Raw genomic sequence first — 22,709 nt, 5'->3', positions numbered from 1 at the left:
TAATTTATTTTGTTCCTCTATTTGTAGTTTTGGTAGTTCAATTTTAGTCAAAAATTCATCTATTTTCCCTTCTTTCCCTTCGTTTTCGGTTCGGTATAATTGTTCATAGAATTCTCTGAAGTTTTCCTTAATTTCTTTTGGATTATATGTAATTTGTTTGTCTTTTTTCCTTGTTGCCAATACCATTTTCTTAGTTTGCTCTGTCTTAAGCTGCCATGCTAGGATTTTGTGTGTTTTTTCCCCTAGTTCATAATATTTCTGTTTTGTCTTCATTATATTCTTCTCCACCTTATATGTTTGTAATGTTTCATATTTTATTTTTTTATCCGCCAATTCTCTTCTTTTGGTTGTATCTTCCTTTATTGCTAATTTTTTTTCTATGTTTATTATTTCCCTTTCCAACTGCTCTGTTTCCTGATTATAGTCCTTCTTCATCTTGGTTGCATAACTTATTATTTGCCCTCTAATGAATGCTTTCATTGCGTCCCATAGTATAAACTTATCTTCCACTGATTCCGTATTTACTTCAAAGTACATTTTTAATTGTTTTTCAATAAATTCTCTAAAATCCTGTCTTTTAAGTAGCATGGGGTTTAATCTCCATCTATACATTCTTGGAGGGATGTCCTCTAGCTCTATTGCCAATAACAGGGGTGAGTGGTCCGATAATAGTCTAGCTTTATATTCCGTTTTCCTAACTCTCCCTTGAATGTGGGCTGATAACAGGAATAGGTCTATCCTTGAGTATGTTTTATGTCTAGTCGAGTAGTATGAGTATTCCTTTTCTTTTGGGTTTTGTTTCCTCCATATGTCCACAAGTTTCATTTCTTGCATTGATTTAATTATAAATTTGGTTACTTTGTTCTTCCTGTTAATTTTTTTTCCCCGTTTTATCCATATTTGGATCCAAATTCAGATTGAATTCCCCTCCTATTAGTATGTTCCCTTGCGTATTAGCTACCTTCAAAAAGATATCTTGCATAAACTTTTGATCTTCTTCGTTTGGTGAATATATATTAAGTAGATTCCAAAGCTCTGAATATATCTGACATTTTATCATAACATATCTCCCTGCTGGATCTATTATTTCCTCTTCTATTTTAAATGGCACATTTTTGCTAATTAATATAGCCACTCCTCTTGCTTTTGAATTATACGATGCTGCTGTTACATGTCCTACCCAATCTCTCTTTAATTTCTTGTGCTCCAATTCAGTTAAGTGTGTTTCTTGGACAAATGCTATATCTATTTTTTCCTTTTTCAGTAAATTTAGTAGTTTCTTCCTTTTAATTTGGTTATGTATTCCATTAATATTTAGAGTCATATAGTTCAGCGTAGCCATTTTATATTTTGTTTATCTTCTCTTTCTGTTTTTCCATCATTACCTTTCCTCCTTTTCCATTTCTGTTTTCTTATTTTCAACTCTTTACCAGACAACATTCCTACAACATCCAACATTTTCCTTATTCTCCTATTTCTATCTTCTTTATCCCCAATCTCCCCTTCCCCTCCTGAGTTGCCCTTTATCCCTTGTCGGACAACCACATCTCCCCTCTCCATTTGGATTTGCGAATCCACTCGCAAGCGTCAACTGATTTTGCAGTGACCGCTCTTTTCCCCCACCCAGCCCCCCCCAGAAAAGATTTCGCTTTTTATATGTCACAAAGGTCACTCTTTTAATTCCCTCCTTATTCTCTCTATTCCATTACCTTCCCTTATTAATTCTTGACTATACTCTCTATGTTTTCCTCTAATTACAGATACTTTCACATATGCCCATTGTCTCTATTCACTCTTATACCTCTTTACCCGCATACATATCAATCGTGGTCATTTTTACCCTCCTTACCCATCTTCATCCCTCAGTCTATTTTTGTCTTTACCCACATACATATCAATCGTGATGATTTTTGCTCTCATTACCCGTCTTCATCCCTCAGTCTATTTTTGTAATTGTTCTGCAAATTTTCGTGCTTCTTCTGGATCCGAGAATAGTCTGTTTTGTTGTCCTGGAATAAATATTTTCAATACCGCAGGATGCTTCAGTGTAAATTTATATCCTTTCTTCCATAAAATCGCTTTTGCTGCATTGAACTCTTTTCTCTTCTTTAGGAGTTCAAAGCTTATATCTGGATAAATGAAGATTTTTTGCCCTTTATACTCCAGTGGTTTGTTGCCCTCTCTTACTTTTTCCATTGTCTTCTCCAGTACCTTTTCTCTTGTAGTATATCTTAGGAATTTTACTACAATAGATCTTGGTTTTTGTTGTGGTTGTGGTTTAGGGGCCAATGCTCTATGTGCCCTTTCTATTTCCATTTCTTGCTGTAGTTCTGGACATCCTAGGGCCTTAGGGATCCATTCTTTTATAAACTCCCTCATATTCTTGCCTTCTACATCTTCCTTAAGGCCCACTATCTTTATGTTATTTCTTCTGTTATAATTTTCCATTATATCTATTTTTTGGGCTAGTAATTCTTGTGTCTCTTTAGTTTTTTTATTAGATTCCTCCAATTTCTTTTTTAAGTCTTCTACCTCCATTTCTGCTGCTATTGCCCGTTCTTCCATCTTGTCCATTTTTTTCCCCATTTCTGTTAAGGTCATATCCATTTTATTTATTTTCTTTTCTGTGTTGTTTATTCTTCTTCTTAAATCATTGAATTCCTGTGTTTGCCATTCTTTAAATGACTCCATGTATCCTCTAACAAGAGCAAGTATATCCTTTACCTTGCCTTTCCCTTTATCTATTTCACTGTATTCTTCCTCTTCTTCTTCCTCTAGGTTGACCATCTGTTGTTTCTTTGCTGCCCTTTCCTCCTCTTCTTTCTTGTTTCCATTGTCTTCTGTGGTCTCTTCTTGCTGCAGGTGTTCTGCAGCTGTCGTTGCCGGCTGTGGAGATCGACTCCCCAGCTGGTCCCCCCTCCCGTCGGTGTGTTTTTTTTCATGCGCGGTTGCGCACTTTTACTCGGCTCTGTGAGCCATTGTTGTAGTTCTCTTTCTACCGACCTGAGGTAGTGGGGTCTTCTCTCCACAGCGGGCCTCTTCGGACAGGTAAGGCCTTCACCTTTTTCCTCCGTTGTCTTCTCTTCCTCTCTTCTTTCCGTTGATTTTGATTTTTCTCCTTTTGTCTCCATCTTCTTTCCACCTTTATACTCACTTTTCTTTAACTTGTATTTCTGTGCCTTTGTATTTTCTCTTGTTTTTCCCGACTTTTCTGGAGAGGGCTGGAGTTCACCGTCCGGCCACTACTCCATCACGTGACTCCCCAGAAATGGTCTAACATTTGATACAACTTCACACCAGGTGGCATTGTGATAATTATGGATCATTCAGTGCCTCGAAATTCTGGTTAACTGGAAAAATTGTTGAGACCATTCTGGACATTAAGGAGCTTGTACGTCATGTTCAGATCCAGACCAAACCCAGCTTTCTGAACAGATGCCCTTCTCGAAGAGACAGAGAAACTTTGACAAACCCAAAACTGATTTTGTTGTTTTTTTTTATCTTTCCACTTGCCCACTACGTAGACTACTGCTCTGGAGTGGTGATAAAGATCACTCTTTTTCAAGGCTATGTGCTAGTAACATCTGGGCTTATGAAGAACGAAGAAAGAAAATCGACATAATATTGGAATATATGTGTGTGGGTCAGATACAGCAATGAGCTCTCTGAACCCTTCTCCATTAACAATGGCGTGAAGCAAGGCTGTGTTCTCGCACCAACCCTCTTTTCAATCTTCTTCAGCATGATGCTGAACCAAGCCATGAAAGACCTCAACAATGAAGACGCTGTTTACATCCGGTACTGCACGGATGGCAGTCTCTTCAATCTGAGGCGCCTGCAAGCTCACACCAAGACACAAGAGAAACTTGTCCGTGAACTACTCTTTGCAGACTCTTCAGCGCTTGACGTCCTGTTTTGCGGAAACTGCCAAAACGTTTGGCCTGGAAGTTAGCCTGAAGAAAACTGAGGTCCTCCATCAGCCAGCTCCCCACCATGCCTACCAGCCCCCCCACATCTCCATCGGCCACACAAAACTCAAAACGGTCAACCAGTTTACCTATCTCGGCTGCACCATTTCATCAGATGCAAGGATCGACAACGAGATAGACAACAGACTCGCCAAGGCAAATAGCGCCTTTGGAAGACTACACAAAAGAGTCTGGAAAAACAACCAACTGAAAAACCTCACAAAGATAAGCGTATACAGAGCCGTTGTCATACCCACACTCCTGTTCGGTTCCGAATAATGGGTCCTCTACCGGCATCACCTACGGCTCCTAGAACGCTTCCACCAGCGTTGTCTTCGCTCCATCCTCAACATTCATTGGAGCGCTTTCATCCCTAACGTCGAAGTACTCGAGATGGCAGAGGTCGACAGCATCGAGTCCACGCTGCTGAAGATCCAGCTGTGCTGGGTGGGTCACGTCTCCAGAATGGAGGACCATCGCCTTCCCAAGATCGTGTTATATGGCGAGCTCTCCACTGGCCACCGTGACAGAGGTGCACCAAAGAAAAGGTACAAGGACTGCCTAAAGAAATCTGTTGGTGCCTGCCACATTGACCACTGCCAGTGGGCTGATATCGCCTCAAACCGTGCATCTTGGCGCCTCATAATTTGGCGGGCAGCAACCTCCTTTGAAAAAGACCGCAGAGCCCACCTCACTGACAAAAGGCAAAGGAGGAAACACCCAACCCCAACCAACCAATTTTCCCCTGCAACCGCTGCAACCGTGTCTGCCTGTCCCGCATCGGATTTGTCAGCCACAAACGAGCCTGCAGCTGACGTGGACATTTACCCCCTCCATAAATCTTCGTCCGCGAAGCCAAGCCAAGAGAGAGAGATAATTGCATAATTATTTATTTGAGACATAATAATTAAGGGACTGTATTGTGGAGACAGAATACACCTGATCACATTGTTTATTGTCGCAGCCATGGCTGTGGGCGTCGGTGGCGTCCCGGGGTCTGGGGGCTGCACGCATTCTGTTTCTTCCAGTGTGCACGTACTGTTCACTTAGGTTGTTGGTGCATGCTTGGGGTTTTGCAGGCTTGGAGAGTCGTTAGCTTGTGTTGACTGTAATGGTGGGATAAAGAGGAGAAAGGCGAGTAGTGCTCCGATATTTTCTGTTGACCATTAGTCATTGGCACGGACTTTATCACTACCAAGATCCTGACGTTACCACATTGAGTCCTTTTGTGTTCACTAATAAATAGTTAAAAACGTATCTGGACTTCGATGTGGATTTGTTCTAATGTGTCACAGTAAATAGAATACTTAGTATCCAAGCGGCTTTTACATGGATAGCAATCAGTCCAATTCTAATGAGATTAGAAAAAAGTTCCAGGAACCATCCGTAGAGTCATACAGCACAGAAATAAGCCCATCGCCCAACCAAGTCTCCACTGACCATTACACAACTATTGCGCTCATCTCATGTTTTCTCCTCGCATTCACTCCAGATTCACATTAAAACTAAAAACATTGGTAACACGTGATGATGTAGGGTAAGATTGCAAATCCCTACTCTCCTCGAAAAAGTCATAAAAGTTTATAAAAAAAAAAAGCCTGGATTGAACATTGGTGGATGCGCAGAGAACTAAGTTACAATAAATGGAACATTTCTTGGAATGACATTTGGTGACTAGTCTGGTTCCAAAGAGAACAATGTTTGGGTCCTCAAAATAATGCCCAATGATTTGGAAGAAAGAATGTCCAAAATTGTCAAATTACCCACAACAGAGTAGAAGTTACAAGTTGTGGGCAGGATAAAGAGGGTTTCGGGTTTATCGTAGGTGAAGTTCAAGGCGATGGAGGAATGTGAACAGAGTGACAGGAGTGTGGTGGACCCAAAAAGTTGAGGTAAAGGGGGATGGGGACATGGGAATCAGAATCTTTGATCACAAATTCATTGTGATTTTGGAATAGTTGGACAGCAGGTTATCATGTGTAGTATCAGCAATAGTTAGGAAGACCAGCAAATTATTGTTCACTGTTCGAAATTTGAAGGAAATAAGTGCTTCAGTTGATCGAGTATTGGCGAGACCACTTGGAGGACCACAGTATTGGTTACTTTATTTATGGAAATACTTCAGAAGCCACTCAGAGCACTTTTGCCAGGATCTTACCTGAAATGTGCTTGTGGCAAATGGAAAGGTTTGGATGGACTAGGCCTGCATTCATTGGAGTTTAATTGAAAGGGGTCCAAACTGCGCATAAAGGGGAATTGACAGAGTCAATGTGGAAAGGATGTTCCCTCTCATGAATGAACCTAGAGCTAAGGGGATCACTGTAAAAGAGTAATGAATCGTCTTGAGATGGAAATGTTGAAATGTTCTGAGATTTCAGATTGGAATTTTTACTCAAAAAAACAGTGGAAGATAAAGTTTTTGAATATTTTAAGGTAGAGGTAGTTGCATAAAGGTGTGAAAGATCACTGGAGATGGAAGGGAGCACAGAGTCAAAGTCACATTCAGACCAACCAAGCTATATGAATGGTAGTTGTCCTTTCCTTATTCATGTACAGAATCTTTCACTTTCACAAATTATTGAAAAGTGAATTGTGAATTTTTTTAAATAATTGATGTTTTATTTTCCTACAAATATTATCATGTTATGTAACTATTGCCAATACAAGTTAAAATCAAATAGTTACTTTTTCTTTCTAATGATGGATTTGTACTTTGTCTTGGTCCTCAGGAGTTAAACTCATTAAATCAATGATTAATTCAAGATTGGCTATCTGGGAATAAAATCACGATCTAGAAACTATCTATATTTACTTCTGGTGTTAAGTCATAGGAAGGCTTCCCTTTAGGTAGACCTTAAGAAAATACAGGTATTACATAGCTGTAATGTTTCTAGGGTTCTGGAGCATACGTGGTATGCGAGCATGGAGAAGAGTGACACGCACCCCAAAGCCTTGGAAAACGAGACTAATTTATTTCTCTGGCCGTTGTGCTTATATGGGCCCCTGGCGCTGACGTCAGGGCCCCATGTTGTCAGAGCATTGGCCTCCAATTGGCCGGTGTTCCCACCAGAGTTCCCCATCTTCCCACTGTGCGGAGGTCACCTGGGATGACAGCCGGTGTCACCCCCCCCCCCCCACAGGTCCACGTGGTTGCTGCACTAGTCAGCCATTTTGCGGCTGGTCCGTGTCTCTATGCATGGGCCACTACAGTACAATGCCACAAATTATGTCAATTGCAAGACATTAAGCACACCTTTCCTTCTCTTGTTAACATATTTTTTCCCCTTTGCTCTGGTGGAAAGAGAATGCTGGAAGATAGTAGGGCAGATTCCAGAAGAATGTGTGCTAAATTTTATCAATACTCTGGAAAGCCAATATAACTCAAATTGAAAAAGAGCACAAAAGCAATAATTGGTTAATTTCCAATATAATTAAGAATGAACTGAAATTTCCTTAATGATTTTTGAAGAAGGAAAACATAAAAATAACCTTTGGATTCAATTGGAGAAACAAAGAACATTATGGGATAATGATGTATCACAGAAACCGTCTGATTAAAGCCTATGAGAAAGTTGGCTGTCAACTTGGAGTAAGTGATTTATAAATTTTAACATCCATTATTTGAAATTATTATTTGCATGTAATGTCCAAAATTTTTCTGATAAAGACTATTGTCATATTCCCTTTCAGGCGAATGACCTGGGTATGGGTGTCATCGGAGTTATTGAATGTAACTTTCTCAAGCCCACACACAATAAGCAGGACTTTGATTATTCAAATGAATACAGGTAAAAGATTTGTGGAAGCTTCCATATTCCTAATGTGCTTATCAATGATTTTAATTTTAGCACATATTATTTACCCTTAACGTCAATATGTTCTTTTATAAGACAGAGGATGCTCGATAGACTTCTTTGGAGAGGTTGTGTGTGGAAGAAATTTCATGCAGAGTTGAACACTAACTCTAGCATATTTGGCAAAAAGCCTATTTTAATACCAGCGTCTGAACCTAACTATTTGTTTTTTTTGGCAAGACAAATTATTTAGAAGCTAAGTTGTAGTCTTAACTTTAGTCAAGGACACCAACAGTGATTAATCAAATATTTTTACAATTAGACCAAAGTTAGGTTTTAATAAAAATTGTAATAAAGATCTAGATGTCGTTTCAAGTTTTTTTTCCATAATGCAATCATAATTTCTGTAAAAGCTTGTTTGTCTCTCTGTTTTAATATGTGCTTGCAGAGGTAGATTTGAGAGTTGGTAAGCAATGGAGACTGGTGCCTGCTCTCCTCGATATATCATGTGAAATAAAGTCTGTGAAACTATAGAGGTCTCAGAGTGGTTAATTTCGTGGACGTTTCATTGATATAATTTAGAATACAAGACAAAGTGCAAGGTATAGAGAAAGTAATCAGCACAGGATATATTTTTTTAAGTCAGTGAGAAGATCAGATGACAGCAAGAAAAGAGCTTGTGTATCTTCTGACCAATGGTGGGGGGAGAAGGGACTGTGATCAGGATGGGGTGGGTGTGAAGGGATCATTCAAGAGTCAGATAACAGCAGAAAAGAAGCTTGTGCATCTTCTATCCAATGGTGGGGGTGAAGGGAGAGTGACCAGGGTGGGGTAGGTGTGAGGGGACTATTCAAGAGTCTGATAACAGGAGGAAAGAAGGGGATGGAGAAGGGTATGATAGTAATCGTCAGAGTTGTACAGCACAGAAACAGGTCCTTTGCTGAACTTTTTGCCCATCTATGCTAATCCAATTTGCCAGTATTAGGAGTTGTATGCCAATGGCTTGCTAACTTAACTGTTCAAATGTTTCTTAAAAAAAGTAATTTTATATGATTCCACCTCTACCTTTGGCAGTGTATACCTGATATCATAAAATTTCCAATGTCACCTCAAAATTAAATTCTTTTGTTTTGAATATCCCATAATTGAAGCAACAAATAATCTGGAAGAACTGTGGTTCGAGCAGCATCAGTGAGAGAAAAGGAATTGTGACTTGCTGAGTACCTCTGACAGGCTGCTTGTTGTCCAGATTCTAGCATCTGCAGTCTGTTGCATGGCCCCATAATTCATCTTTTCTGTAAATGATTGACTCGCAATGTAATATTGTATTGGTACCTGCTCCTCAATCCCTGAACACAACTGCCTCATCTTAACTATGGGCATCCAATTGCTATACACCTTCATCCCCATACCGAAAGCCTCAAAACCCTTAGTTTCTTCCTTGACTTCAGACCTAACCAGTCCCTCTCCACTACCCCTTCCTCCAGCTGACAAAAATTTATTATCACCCTTAATAACTTCATTGACTTGGCACTTTCTCCAAGTCAAAGGGGTAGTTATGGATGCCCACATGGACCCCAGCTAAGCCTGCCTTTTTGTTGGCTATATGGAGCATCCGTGCTACCAGCCTACACAAGAAAGGCTCCTCAAGTGTTCTTCTGCGGCCTCATGCCCCTCTAATGGGCTTGCTGAGTTTATCCATTTTGCTGCCAAATTCCACCCTAACCTCATTCACTTGGTCCGTCTCTCGCAACGCTCTCCCCTTTCTTGATCTCTCTGTCTCCATTTCAAGAGACACTCAACAGAATTGTCCTACAAACTCACCAACTCCCACAGTTACTTTGACTACATTGCTTCACACCCTGTTCCCATTTCTTTCTTATTCCTCTGTCTCCATCACATGACCTCCCAGTATGAGGTCTTCATGTGAGATAATCTGAGATTTCCTCCTTCAAAAAAAAAGTGGCTTCCGCTCTTTTATCTACATATCCTCCATTACCCACATATCTACCCTGGCCCCCTCTGCCCCCAGGAACAGTAAGGACAGGAGTCCCCTTGTCCTCACCTACCAGCTTCTGCAACCAATATATCATCCTCCGCCCTTTCTGCCACCTACTACATGATCCCACCACCAGACGTGTTTCAGTCTTCTGCAGAGACCGCTCCCTCTGTGACTCCCTCTTCCACTCTTACCTTCCCACCAATCACCCATTTGGTACCTACCCCTGTGACCACAAGAAATGCACTGACTCTTCTCTCTCCATCATTCGGGCCTCCAAACATTTCACTTGTGAATCTGCAGGGGTCATCTACTGTGTCCAGTGCTCCCTTTATGGCCTCCTCCAAGTGAGAGAGACTAGGCGCAGAATGGGAGATCATGTCATTGAGTACCTTTGCACTGTCTGCTGCAAGAGCATGGATCACCCAGTAGCAACCCATTTCATTTCTCTGCCCCATTTCCATGCTGACTTGACTGTCATGCGCTGCCAGCCTGAGAGCTCCCGCAAAAAATTGGAGAAACAGCCCATCATATTCCATCTAGGCACCCTCCAACTAGATGACATTAACATCGCTTCTATTTCTGTTAGCCCCTCCCATCTCTCTCCTTCCACTATCCCTCTGTCTCCTTTCCCCCAGTTATGCATTCACAGAGTTGCCACCTTCCCCTATCAATTCTCTCATGTCTTAAATATCCATGTCCGATTATGGCCCTTTTCCTGTTGGCCTGTGTTCCTGCCCCTGCCCTTTCTTTCCTCCTCCCCCAGCCTTTTAATTCAGATGTCTGCTGGATTTTTGCTCATATCTTGAAGAAGGGTTCAAGCCTGACGTGGCAGGCTTTACCTCCTATGGACAGTGCATGGCCTGCTGTTCCTCCAGAATTTTTACTACAATCACAGTGTTTCACCCCTTTGTCTTGGCTATCCTGCTACTTAGTGCCCACAACTAGATTTTCAATTGCCTAAGTGACAATGAGATTAATAATTTGGGGCTATGTAAATAGGGCACCTAAGGAAAAAGTCCTGTAATTGATGATGATGTATCTTTTTTTAATATCATCTTGTTACTTCAACAAAATCTACATTTAAACTGAATTTAAGAATGGAATTTTTTTCATGGAATAGTTTTTTAATATTTTTATTTTTGAATTAAAGATTGACTCTTAAAGCTCTTGGACAAAAACTAAATGAATATTGGAATGAAAAAAAGAACAATAATCAATGTATCCTATTGAATCATCCTCTAGAAGATTCACAGTAAGTATTTCCATGGCGAATCCAAAAGTGTGAGGCATTACTTGGCTCCATGTGGTTGGGTTCTTAATTTCCATTGCTGGTCAATAGCATTTTTCTAAGGTGTTTACAGATCATCATTCTCTGGAGAAATTTTATGTAATGGGAATTGTGGTTCCATCTCAAATATTTGGGATTTTGACTATTTATTGACTGTGGAGAGATTTTTTAAAAAGTTTTTGTTGGTGTAGAAAAATTATTGACAATTCCTTAATATGAATCTCAGTTTGAGCTCTGACGTAAGCAGGTTTAAGGTTCTTCCACTCTGAGATCAAAATATTTCTTTGTATCTATTGAACAAAGCATCACACTTTATATTTCCTAATCCGTATTGGTGCTAGTATTCCTCGGAGGAGTTTTAAGGACCAAAGTGCAGAGGTTTGGTGCATGTGCAATGGCATGACCTTCAACATTAATTGTTACTATTGTTTATTCTACCAGAGGTCCTGTGAATGTTGTGCAATGACAAAGATGGCTGTTGTTTTCTTCTCTGTTGGCTAGGATTATCTGGGTGCACTACTTGTATTTTTATGATGCTTAATGAAACTGAGTTTAATAAACATGAAAATGTATTTGTTAAAATACAAGATAAAAAAGGAACTGTGAGAGTGATTGTGAAAGGCAAGAACAATGTTGAGTTGAGGAGGAGAGGTAGATTAAGAGAAGTTAAACTTGTGAACATTCAAGTTTATTTGTTAGACCCATACTGTAATAAAACAAACAACAGCAGAACCAAAGAGCGTACAATCACTTTATTTTCTTATGCTAGTGGGAATAAGGAGTACAAAGAAAGAGTAAACAATGTTTACCTGCACAGAAACTCACTCAAAGTACACAATATGTTTGTTCATCTTATATAGCCCTTTAGATGGGTGCCTGCCTACTTGCAATTTTGAATGTTGTTAAAAAATTTTTAAAATTATTTAGGCCATCTAATGTTTCTTTGATTTACAGTCCATCATTCTAGTCAATTTTGCAGCTGTGGACTGCTTCATCTACAAAAAATTTGACTCTTTGTTGGCCTACTGACCACAGCAGAAGTCCCCTTCCCATAATTCTTTATATTCCCTCCTTATCATTCCATGATAACTTGTTTGATCATTAGAATATGGATTACCTTCCCATTCTACACCCTCTTTGCGATTATTCCCATGATCTGTAATCTGCAGACTTCGGCAAAACATCTGGCTTGAGTTTTGAGAACAACATGGCCTTGGTTCTCACGACTTGCAGCTGTGCCACCAAAAGAAAACAATTTCTTTAACAGACTGTAATCTTTTCCCATAGCAAATATTCTTTTTAAACTTTCTCTTGCTGCCGAAATTTACAGAAAGAAAAGAAACAAATAAAGCAAATCTAGACAATCTATGCTCTAATCATCCTTTTATGATCAACACGTAACAAGTTAGTTATAAGGCATGAATAAATCATACAAAAGAATCGCAAAAGCAACATAACCAGTAGAATGATGGCTCGAATACATAATCCTTGGATAAATGTTGTCTGCCGTCCCTTAAAGGGCCACCAAGATGGGCCTGGGGTTGTTATTGTGGAATTGTTTTCCTATTCTCTGCACTTCATGTATCCGTTCTTTGATGTGGTTTGCTAAATGGGTAATATTTTCTGAAACAGTGGGGATATAGGTACAATATTCCCGTCCTACTACTTCCAAAAGTAAATCTAAAGCTGATTGGTTTCATAAGGCCACCATTAATATGACCACTACAGGGGTGAGTTTGCCAATTGGGGTCTGTGTTTTTCTCAATCTTAGCTGTTTCATTGGCAAATTAATCAATTGTCATGTTAATCAATTCTCGGGCTGCTTTAGCAACACCGTAATTGGGAAAGAGAATCATAAAGAATCTTTCAGTTTCAGAAATAGCTCTTTTTATTCCACCCAGTGGCAGATTAACTACCACCCAGGCCCTAGGCTGAGCTTTAGTAAGGCCCCCCCCCCACCTGATTTTTCCCCATGGTCCCCACCCCTTGTCCGATGTTTTGACTGTGGTAAAACACAGAAATGCTGCAGGAACTCAGCTGGTCTTGTAGCATCCACTGGAGATAAAGATCCCTTGAAGAAGGGCTCTATCTTACTCAGCCTAATGCTTAATTTGCCACTGACTCTACCTGTACCAAAGGATGGTCAGTAATATTCTCAAAATACCATATTGCTGGGGTGAGATAAGTTAATTGGTAACATCCTTGCCAACAATATTGGCAACCATGGATACACTTTTCCATCTATCATAAAGATAGGTACCATTTAAGGTTGCTTCCCCGTAAAATAGCCAAATTGACTACTTTCTTCAGTGCCATGGTCCATATTTGCAATGATTCTATTTAGGCTTAAACAGATTATTAAACAGATGTCTAACGGGTCGACATATTTTGGCCGTTATTACACTGAATCCAGTTGGAGTGACATCTCCAATGTGTTCTGAATCGTTAAAGGGTATTTCCATAGGAATCCCTTGACCACTACATAGGTGCAGTGGGACACATTCATAGTGCGACAGAGTATACAAGTATGTTTATGGGAGAAATTGGGACCGGTTTTAGTGTAGGTCACATACAAACACTTTAAAACAGATCTCATCTAAATTACTGGAGCTCTGCCCCCATGCTAGACATATCAGGGCCAACTGTCTTTGTAGAAGCTTTGGAGAGTGCCCAAGAGACTTCACCAATGGATTATTGTTTACAAAAAGGCAACAGACGAAAGATCTTGTTGGAACCACAGATTGTCTAGAAGAGAACTTGCTGTTCTAAGAGGGTCATGTGATTTTGCAAGCAGAGAGAGTCAAACAGGCTTTCTCTTTGTGTGAGAGAGAGACAGAGATCAGTTCTGCAGTGATACAGTCAGCCACAGCAGCTGGGACTGGAACAGGACAAGCTGGCAAGCTTGTGGAAAACCCCATTTGGAAGACAGGTTGTGAATTCTTAGTTCCACCTGGTCAAAGCCCTTGTGGTTCATGCAAAAGGAGAGGTCTGGCTGTCTAATATTTCACTTGGAATAAGAGAAACAAGAAGGAACTCTGTGGTGACCTGAAAGAAAGGTTATCATCTGGAGAACCCTGAGGTGGCAAGTTTCGTCAGCAAGACGCTGAAGTGACTGATGGAAATACATCAGTTGTGCATGTCCTGGAACACAAATGTCTCTCCGACAAGAACCTTCCTGAGTGGTAACCATTTACCTTTTAAGTACCAAAGCCTGGTGAACTTCATAAATGTTAACTTCTGTACACAGTATAAAAATTGCCTGCAACCAGTGAACTCAGAGGAATAAGAAGTGAGATAGGACTGTGAATTAAAGAACATTTCTGAACTTACACACACACACACACACACACACACACACACACACACACACACACACACACACACACACACACACACACACACACACACACGCTTAGAATTAGAAGGGGGTTAAGTTAGGTTAAGTTAATAGTGATAAGTTAAAGTGTGAATCTGTTTTCATGTTTAAAGATAATTAAAAGCAACTTTTGTTTAAGTAACCATTTGTCTTGGTGAATATCTATTGCTGCAGGGTTTTGGGGTTCTCTGGGCTCGTAGCAATAGTTTCAACTATGCGTAAGTAGGAATTGACTACCATCCCCGTTTAGACATCTGGTATCGATTCTCATTCTCCTTTATTAAGTCACTCATTATTAAGATGCTCAAAACACTCCTAAGTACAATAATTGTCCATTTTCGCCACTCAGGAGCCTGGTCAGACTTCTTGCTTGTCCTCTGTTGCATCTTGCTGTCCTTTTCTAGGGCTAATCTTTTTACAGTCAGTATGATGTATCCACCGAGATTGCCCCTCAACCTTTACTGTCATATGTGTGCTGAGCAATACTTGGAAGAAGCCCTTGCACCTTGGTGTCAACATTTTCCATTCCCAATCCCTTAATCTCTGGGCTGGATTTTTGGTAAGGGTCTTTCTATATTGTCCTTTTTTTTTCTCTGAGTGTTACGTAGCTGCGAATGCAAAGTCTCAAGAATTTCAATTAGCTCTTGTACATAATTAATCATCATTTCACATGTGTGTGTGTGTAGGTCAAGACACACTTCTGTTTTCATCTGCTGTCCAAGGTGTACGCAGTGGTTTTCTCCTGGGGTTAGTCCTGTGCAAGTGTGTGGTGTAATTCCCATTTCAAAAAGGGCCAGAGGGAGTACTTCCAACCAATTTAGACCTGCTGCTCCAGTTAGTTTGTCCAACTTATTTTCCAATGTTTCATTTGCTCGTTCCACAATTCCAGCTACCTATGGGTGATGAGTGCAGTGAAATTGTTGTTTTATTCTGAGATGCAGGTATAGTTCATTTACTTTAGCAGTAAAATGTGACCCATTGTCTGAGCTAATAATGGTTGGGAGTCTAAATCGGGGTAATAGTTGTTTCTGCTGTGGTGTTTTCTGTTGGTATTGCCTCTATCCATCTACTAATAACAAGACAGTCTATAGCTATGTACTAAGGCAATTCTATAAAATCAATCTGTATACATGCAAACAGTTTTGTAGGCATTCATGTCCTACTCAGAGGGCACTTAATTGCTTTGCCAGGATTATTTTTCTGACAGATAATATATTCCCGTGCCTTTCTTACTGCTTCTTTTCAAATTAGGATGCCACCATGGAGGTAACACCAATCCTTCCTTTCCCTCCTTACCCATATATGTAATTGCATGTATATAATTAAGCAACTGTAGAGCTCGTCGAAAGAACCAAAGACTTGTTGATCCAAACCAAGGCTTTTATTAGCAAAAGACAGGAGCTCTTCACAGGTGGCCGACCAGTCTGGAATGATCCGACCTGGCTAGGGACACAACCCTTTAAGGCCCAGACAATAGGCGTGGCTTAGCTCTCAGCCAATCGCTGTAAGCACAGTCTAGATACAGTAACTATATACACTATGTACATTGGTGATAGATCTGTACTATCACAGCAACACAGGTAAAAATGCTTCATGTACACAAACTTGTCCAGCAGGGATGGTCCATAACAGAGACTCTGGATTTCTGGTGCACCCCTGCTATTTCCATAGTTCAATTTGATTTGCAGGGGCATCTCCCTGAAATTTTAATACACTCCCATGTCAGCCAAGGCCGGTCTATTCAACAGTTGTTTGTCTCCATCTGAATGGACAGTAAGGGGTCCAAGGATACAGGAGCCTTTGCAGTTGTATCAGCATGGGCTTTCCCAAGGGAAATGAGGTCCTAGGCTTTAGAGTGTGCATCACACGTAATTATTGCCAGGTGGGAGGGTTGGGACAGAGAAGCCAGCAGATTAGACACAAACGTCGCAGTTTGAAAAGGAGCACCTAAGGAAGTCAAGAATCTATGATGGTGGCACAACGCACCAAAATCACGGGCAGCTCCAAGCACACATTGTCAGGTTACATCCTTTCCTTTAATGCAGTCGCATGTTAGAGCAAAGAGTTCAGCTTGTTGTGCAAAGAGGGGATGATGGAAGGGTGTCGCCTCTCCCACTGTATTGATTTCTCTTTAGGGAATGCCATGCGTAATCTGTTTTTGGGCACCAGCAGCCAATCCACTTCTTCCTCCCAGAAAAGCTGACGTGCATCTTCTGGTGGCACTCGTTTAGGTTCATGCATCCCTGTTTCATAACCAAAATTAATTTTCTCTGCCTGCCTGTGGGCATATTTCAGTACTGCACTTTCTTGCTCTATTAGGCTAATTGCAACAGGGTAAAATATTGTATCCTTGGTATTGTAGTTTTAGCAGTTGTTCACAATCAAATTAAAATCTTCTTCTGATTAATCAAACGTCTGATATTGATAGCCTCCAAGCGGTTTCTTCATTGTTTGGAAGTCCACTGGCTTTTTGATGTGATTCTGAGACTGCAAGTGGGACTGTAACCGCTGAAGGAGTGGAACCCCATTTCTTGACTGTCGCTTTTATGTCCAATAGTTGTGGAGTCGCTGCATGAATTGGCTTTTACGATCATCAACCTGTGATCTTACTTGATCTGCTAATTCTACAAAGCTCTAGTGAAACACATCTTGTCTTTGTTTCAGATACATTGTAGCATGTTAGCATATCAGTGCTCTTTAGAAGTCTTCTCTGTCAGTTAAAGAATGCTCCCTGGTGCTTTCAGACTCTTCAAGAATCAACCCTGCCCCATTGAAGTGCAGCTGTTCATGAAAAAGGAGATTCATTCCATTATGAGTGAAGTACTCTAGAGGGCAGGTTTCGAATTGCTGCTAATGGTACATTCACTTCCAGCTTTTTAACCCCTTCTTCCTCACATCCTACACAATATCAATACATAAACAAAAGTGCTTGAGGAGCAACAATTCTCCATCAAAGCTGAGTGTAAAACCACGTTCAGCTACTCCTCCTCCTACTTCATTGTAAGTAGCGAGAGAAGAGCTTGGGGTATTTGCTCCAGGTCTTGGAGTGGCAGTGACGGACAGGTGTTGTGGCTGCTTGGGTGCATGGAGGGTATTCTTACCCACAAGGAATCTTCCAATTCTTCACCCTCACCATTCTACAAGAATAGGGTGCCATGCCTGACGATAGGTCCCCAGTGTCACTTAGTTCCGATTATATTTGGCCATTTTATTGATCCTCTACCGTTGCCAAATATTCCTCAACCTTCGTTTGTAGATACCGCTACTTCTGTTTTTCTTTGCAGGTTCTATGATTTACAACCCAGCATTCCAGTCATACTATGTTTTCCAGCTGCAGACTGCTTAATCTACAATAACTCTTTGTTGGCCTACTTACCACAGAAGATGCCCCCTTCCCATAATTCTCTACATATTGTCATCTAATTTCAACAAGTACAATCTGATGAAATGATGTTCTCCAGTCCTTTGTGCAATTCACGCAGATACACAACCGACATTGCACACAAACAAACAAACAATTTGTATTCAGGACAAGCATATAGTTTTGTGAATATGAGAGTTCAGATGGTTAGTTAGTGTGAGCAGTTCTTTTGGTTGTTGAGCATTCTCACAGCCCTTTGGAAGAAGCTGTTCCTCAGCCTGGTGGTGCTGAATAAAAAGCTAGGGTGGGGGGGAGGGAAGAAGGGGCAGGGAAGGAGGCAACAGCCAAGAAGCTATAAGTGGACATGGATTGAGGGCAAGAGAGAAAACATGAGGTGATCGGATCTGTGAATGCCAAGCTGGAGCAAAGGAGACAGTAATAGGGAAAGAGAAAGAGAGGGCTGGGGTATTGTGGGGTACACCTACTGTGGCCTCCTCTACCTTAAAGAGACAGAGCACAGACTGGGATTGCTTCATGGAGCACCATCGCACTGACCATCTGTAATGGCAGGGATCTCCCAGTGGCAACCCATTTCATTCCTATGCTGACATGCATGCCCATGATCTCATTCACTGCCAACTGCAAATTGGAGGAACAACACCTCATATTCAGTCTGAGACCATCCATACAAATGGCATTAACATTGACTTCTCTAAGACCCCTTCTGTCTCTCTTTCCCTATCCTTCGGTCTCCTTTCCTCTTGCTCTGAATATACAGAGCTCTACCCCCCAACCTGATCTGTTCTTGCCTTTGTCATGCCCTCCTTTCAAAAATCAACTATGGCCTCTTGGGTGTTGGCATGTGCTTTTTCCCCCTACCCTTTTCTGCCCTCCTACCCTGTCTTGGGTAAACTTATACCTTTCATTTTGTTCGTTTTAGATTGGTCACAGTGTTTGAGCTACCGAAAGAAAATAGACACACACACCGAGAGCAGTTCAGTTTATACAAGGCTTTATTACTAAATCTAAAGCTGAATTCACACTACAATATGCAAGCCCTTCCCAATTATACTTATCAACGCCTGGACTGGTCCCAACTGCCGAAGCGAGGCAACGACTGCACACTTGTAGTAGGTTGTCGGTGCGCCGGTAGCAGCTTCTCCACCTCCCTCTACCCGGACGTTAGCTGGAGTCTTGAAGTTCTTCTTGCTGAGAGATGTTGCCACCTCTTGGAGAGTGTCAAACTTCAGCAGTGGGACCATGGCTTATATTACCCAAAAGTTGTTTACTTCAGATCTTATCTCTTTGAACAAATGATTTAATTATCTTCAAAGTCTCCTGACAGTCTGCGACCAACAAAAGACAACTGCATCTCTGGGCCTCGTGGTGGAAGTTGGATAATGTCTACTGATTCATATGCATCCCTGGGCCCCATAGTGTAAATTTAGATAATGTCTACTAATTCATTTGCAACAAGCAGGTTCTCGGCCTTGCAGAAGCAAAGGCTGCAAAAGTAAGAAATTCGGTTTCTTCTTTTTTCTTTGGCTTGGCTTCGCGGACGAAGATTTATGGAGGGGGTAAATGTCCACGTCAGCTGCAGGCTCGTTTGTGGCTGACAAGTCCGATGCGGGACAGGCAGACACGGTTGCAGCGGTTGCAGGGGAAAATTGGTGGGTTGGGGTTGGGTGTTGGGTTTTTCCTCCTTTGCCTTTTGTCAGTGAGGTGGGCTCTGCGGTCTTCTTCAAAGGAGGTTGCTGCCCGCCGAACTGTGAGGCGCCAAGATGCACGGTTGGAGGCGATATCAGCCCACTGGCGGTGGTCAATGTGGCAGGCACCAAGAGATTTAAACATGGTTTAAATCTTCCATTACATACCCTCACCTCTTTATTCAGATACCTGCCTACTTTTTGCTCATACCTTAACAAAGTCTCGAGTCTGAAACTTTGATTATAATATAAACCAAGGCAAAGGTGGTATGCTTTGAATCTTGGGGAGTTCTTTACATCTCCACACTTTGCTCTTGCCATCACTCTGTTACAGGTTAATCTTGGTCTCTTCTGTCCACAAGACACTTTTCCAGAATCATAGTCTCTTTTAAATACTTACTGGCAAACATAATCTTGCCATCCTTTCTGCGGCCTGGCATTTTGTATTGTTGCCTCTGCATTTCTGTTCATGAAGTCTTCTGAGGACAGCAGTAATTGACATATCCACACCTGCCTCGTGAAGAGTCTTTCTAATCTGTTGGACATACGTTTGGGGATTTTTCTTCATTGCAATGTGAATTCTTCTGCCATCAGCAGTGGAGATCTTCTTTGGAATAACAGTCCCCTTGCGATTACTGAGCTCACCAGTATGTTCTTCCTTCTCAGTGATGTTCCAAGCTGTTGATTTTGGTTATCCTTAGGATTGGGTGATGACTTTACTGATTTATTCTTGTTTCTCAGCCTCATAATGGTTTATTTTACTTACATTGGCACAACTCTGGTCCACATGTATAAAAATGGCAATGACAGACTCCAAAGGTGATGAGAAGCTTTGAAGCAAGCCCAGCTCTCTTATCTCTGCACCAATGAAGCAATTAAACATACCTTGAGTACTCACAAATACCTGTTATTTGTCTCTAGGTCTGCCAGATTGACCCTCAATTAAACAGCAAAGATCTGACTGATAACGAGTAGTTCACTAGGGAATACCTGACCGCCAGGCACTTGGGGTTTAGCCCATCTCGGATGTTTGTGCATGCTCCCATAGATGCAGAAGTCTCAAAGGAGCTGGAGATGAAATGGCTGGAGCTGGAGATGAAAATAGCTGGTGGTCAAATAGTGATGCATCCTCTACTAGACTCACCAGAATAGATGATTTAATTCATAAGTACATACCGGTAATTCATGGTTTTGACAGGACAGCTGTGGGGTGGCTGTTGGGCTTGATCATTCATGAACAAGATAAAAAGTATGTATCAAAGGGGACTGAATCTTGAATTCTATAGAAGGGTATGAATGCTCAATTAGGCCATTCAAGACCATCACTGACAGACCTTCAGATATTAAGGGAGACGAGATTAGTGTTATGGAGTGGCATTGTGATAAAAGGCCAACCCCCACACTGATCCCACTGTCCCATGTGTCTCTAGTCACCTTGTGCTGTGACAAGCTGGTCTGTGGGTTTGTCTTCAGTTTGAACAGTCTGAAGTCCATTGCCCCTTGAGCTGCCGACAGCCCACCACCAGCCCCCAATGATAGTTAGCAGCAGTAATTAGCAAAGGATTACTTAAGGTGGTATGTGAATAGAAAGAAAAAGTTTGAAAACCATTGTTTTAATCGTACCTTATGGACTCGATATGTGAACGGTTTATAACTCCAGAGGAAATGCGACAATGACAATTTTTTTCAGGCAAAATATTTCAGGAACAATTGGGTCTAGAGCAGTGGTTCTCAATATTCCCTTCCCACTCACATACCACCTTAAGCAATCCCTTACTAATCACAGAGCACCCTATGACAAAAGGATTACTTAAGATGGTATGTGAGTGGAAAGAAAAAGTTTGAAATCCACTGTAATACATTAATACTTGCAGTAGATTTTCCCACTCTTTTATAAATTGTGCGTGTACATTTTATTAAATTGAGCATGTATTTTCCCATGCTCCTTTATAAATTGTGCACATGTGTATTTTATTCCTGTTATGATTTTCCCACGCTCTTCTAGTAATTGTGTGTTAATAAATCCAGACTTGTCTCCCTCAAACCTGACCCTTTCTCAACATAACAATGACCAGTGCGACAGTGGGCTGCCTGGAGAGTCTTTGACAGCCTGCTATCAGCCCCCACTCTAATACCACTGCCACGCTCCCCCCCCCCCCCCACACCCCACTGACAGCCCTAATTTCAACTTCACATACAAGAGCGGGGGAATATTTTTGAACCATTTTTTGGGGGGGAATAAAGTGAGTCTAACATGCCGTCAAATATGGTATGTTATACTTGACACTAGATGCCAGCGTTGTTGTGTTACACGTTCCACCTCATTTGCTCCTGGAATGCCGACTTGCTATGTAAAATGATGCACTGACCCAGCATTATTCTGGCTTTGTTTTGGTTCAGTGTAAAGCTGGCTTAATGCCTGGCCTTCTTTACAGCAATATTGCAGGATTTCTGTGTAAAAAGCATAAAAGATTCAAATAAAATGACCACACAACAAATTAATCAAATGAGGTGTTTCAATATTTTGCTTTCACCTTCCTTGAGGTATCATTTATGGTGATTGTCTGACTTGCTTGGAGCCACCTACAAGGGAGAACATCTGGTAAATGAGATGAAGCATTTTTTTTTTGTTATTGTAGCTTTGCACTTCAACTTTGAATTTATTTTCATTTTCTCTTCGTAGGAAACGTCCTGATCAAGTCTGGGTTCAGTGTGATAGCTGTTTAAAATGGCGAAAGCTTTCAGATGATATCGATCCAGATATGCTTCCTGAAAAATGGTTTTGTAGCATGAATCAAGACCCAAACCACAAGTAAGGAGGCAATCGTTTGGATGACCACCTACCTATTTATCCTCTTACGTGAACGTTGTAGCTCATTGTACTGCACTTCTGGATGAACTGTATTGTGAAAGATAAGATAATCAGGAAGAACACTCAATACTGGCATTAATTAGACAGTACAAAACCTCTTGGCTCTATCTCTTGCTGGTGTTGGCATCAGGCTTAGTTTTGTTTGATGCATTTGGCTTCCAAGTCCAGTTATCTACCTAATTTTAAAAAAATCAGTTGACTGGAGAAGTACTATGACCCATTCTAACTGATGAAATAAGTATGCACAAAACACTTGACTTGCATTAGCTGGAACGTATTTTCCTTGTATTACAGATGGAAAATTATAGTATTACAGATGAACATTATAGTATTTGCTTAAAG

General features: G+C 41.1%; 1 protein-coding gene across 9 annotated transcripts in view; it reads left to right on the top strand.

Annotated features, from left to right (window-relative positions):
* Positions 1–22,709, top strand: part of LOC138738542 (MORC family CW-type zinc finger protein 3-like) — a 76,181-nt gene that overhangs the window by 30,057 nt on the left and 23,415 nt on the right. For 8 of the 9 annotated variants that reach the window (XM_069888963.1, XM_069888961.1, XM_069888960.1 and 5 more), the window contains 4 exons: positions 7,438–7,557; positions 7,659–7,756; positions 10,915–11,016; positions 22,179–22,307. In XM_069888963.1, coding sequence (XP_069745064.1) covers positions 7,438–7,557; positions 7,659–7,756; positions 10,915–11,016; positions 22,179–22,307 — 449 coding nt within the window. The remainder of the gene's footprint in view (positions 1–7,437; positions 7,558–7,658; positions 7,757–10,914; positions 11,017–22,178; positions 22,308–22,709) is intronic. The other variant, XM_069888959.1, reaches the window with a different exon arrangement.

This window comes from Narcine bancroftii, chromosome 7, assembly GCF_036971445.1.
Source record: "Narcine bancroftii isolate sNarBan1 chromosome 7, sNarBan1.hap1, whole genome shotgun sequence".
In the NCBI taxonomy this organism is placed as follows: Eukaryota; Metazoa; Chordata; class Chondrichthyes; order Torpediniformes; family Narcinidae; genus Narcine; species Narcine bancroftii.
The sequence above is the reverse complement of the archived record's forward strand: the minus strand, read 5'-3'. Positions and strand labels throughout refer to the sequence as shown.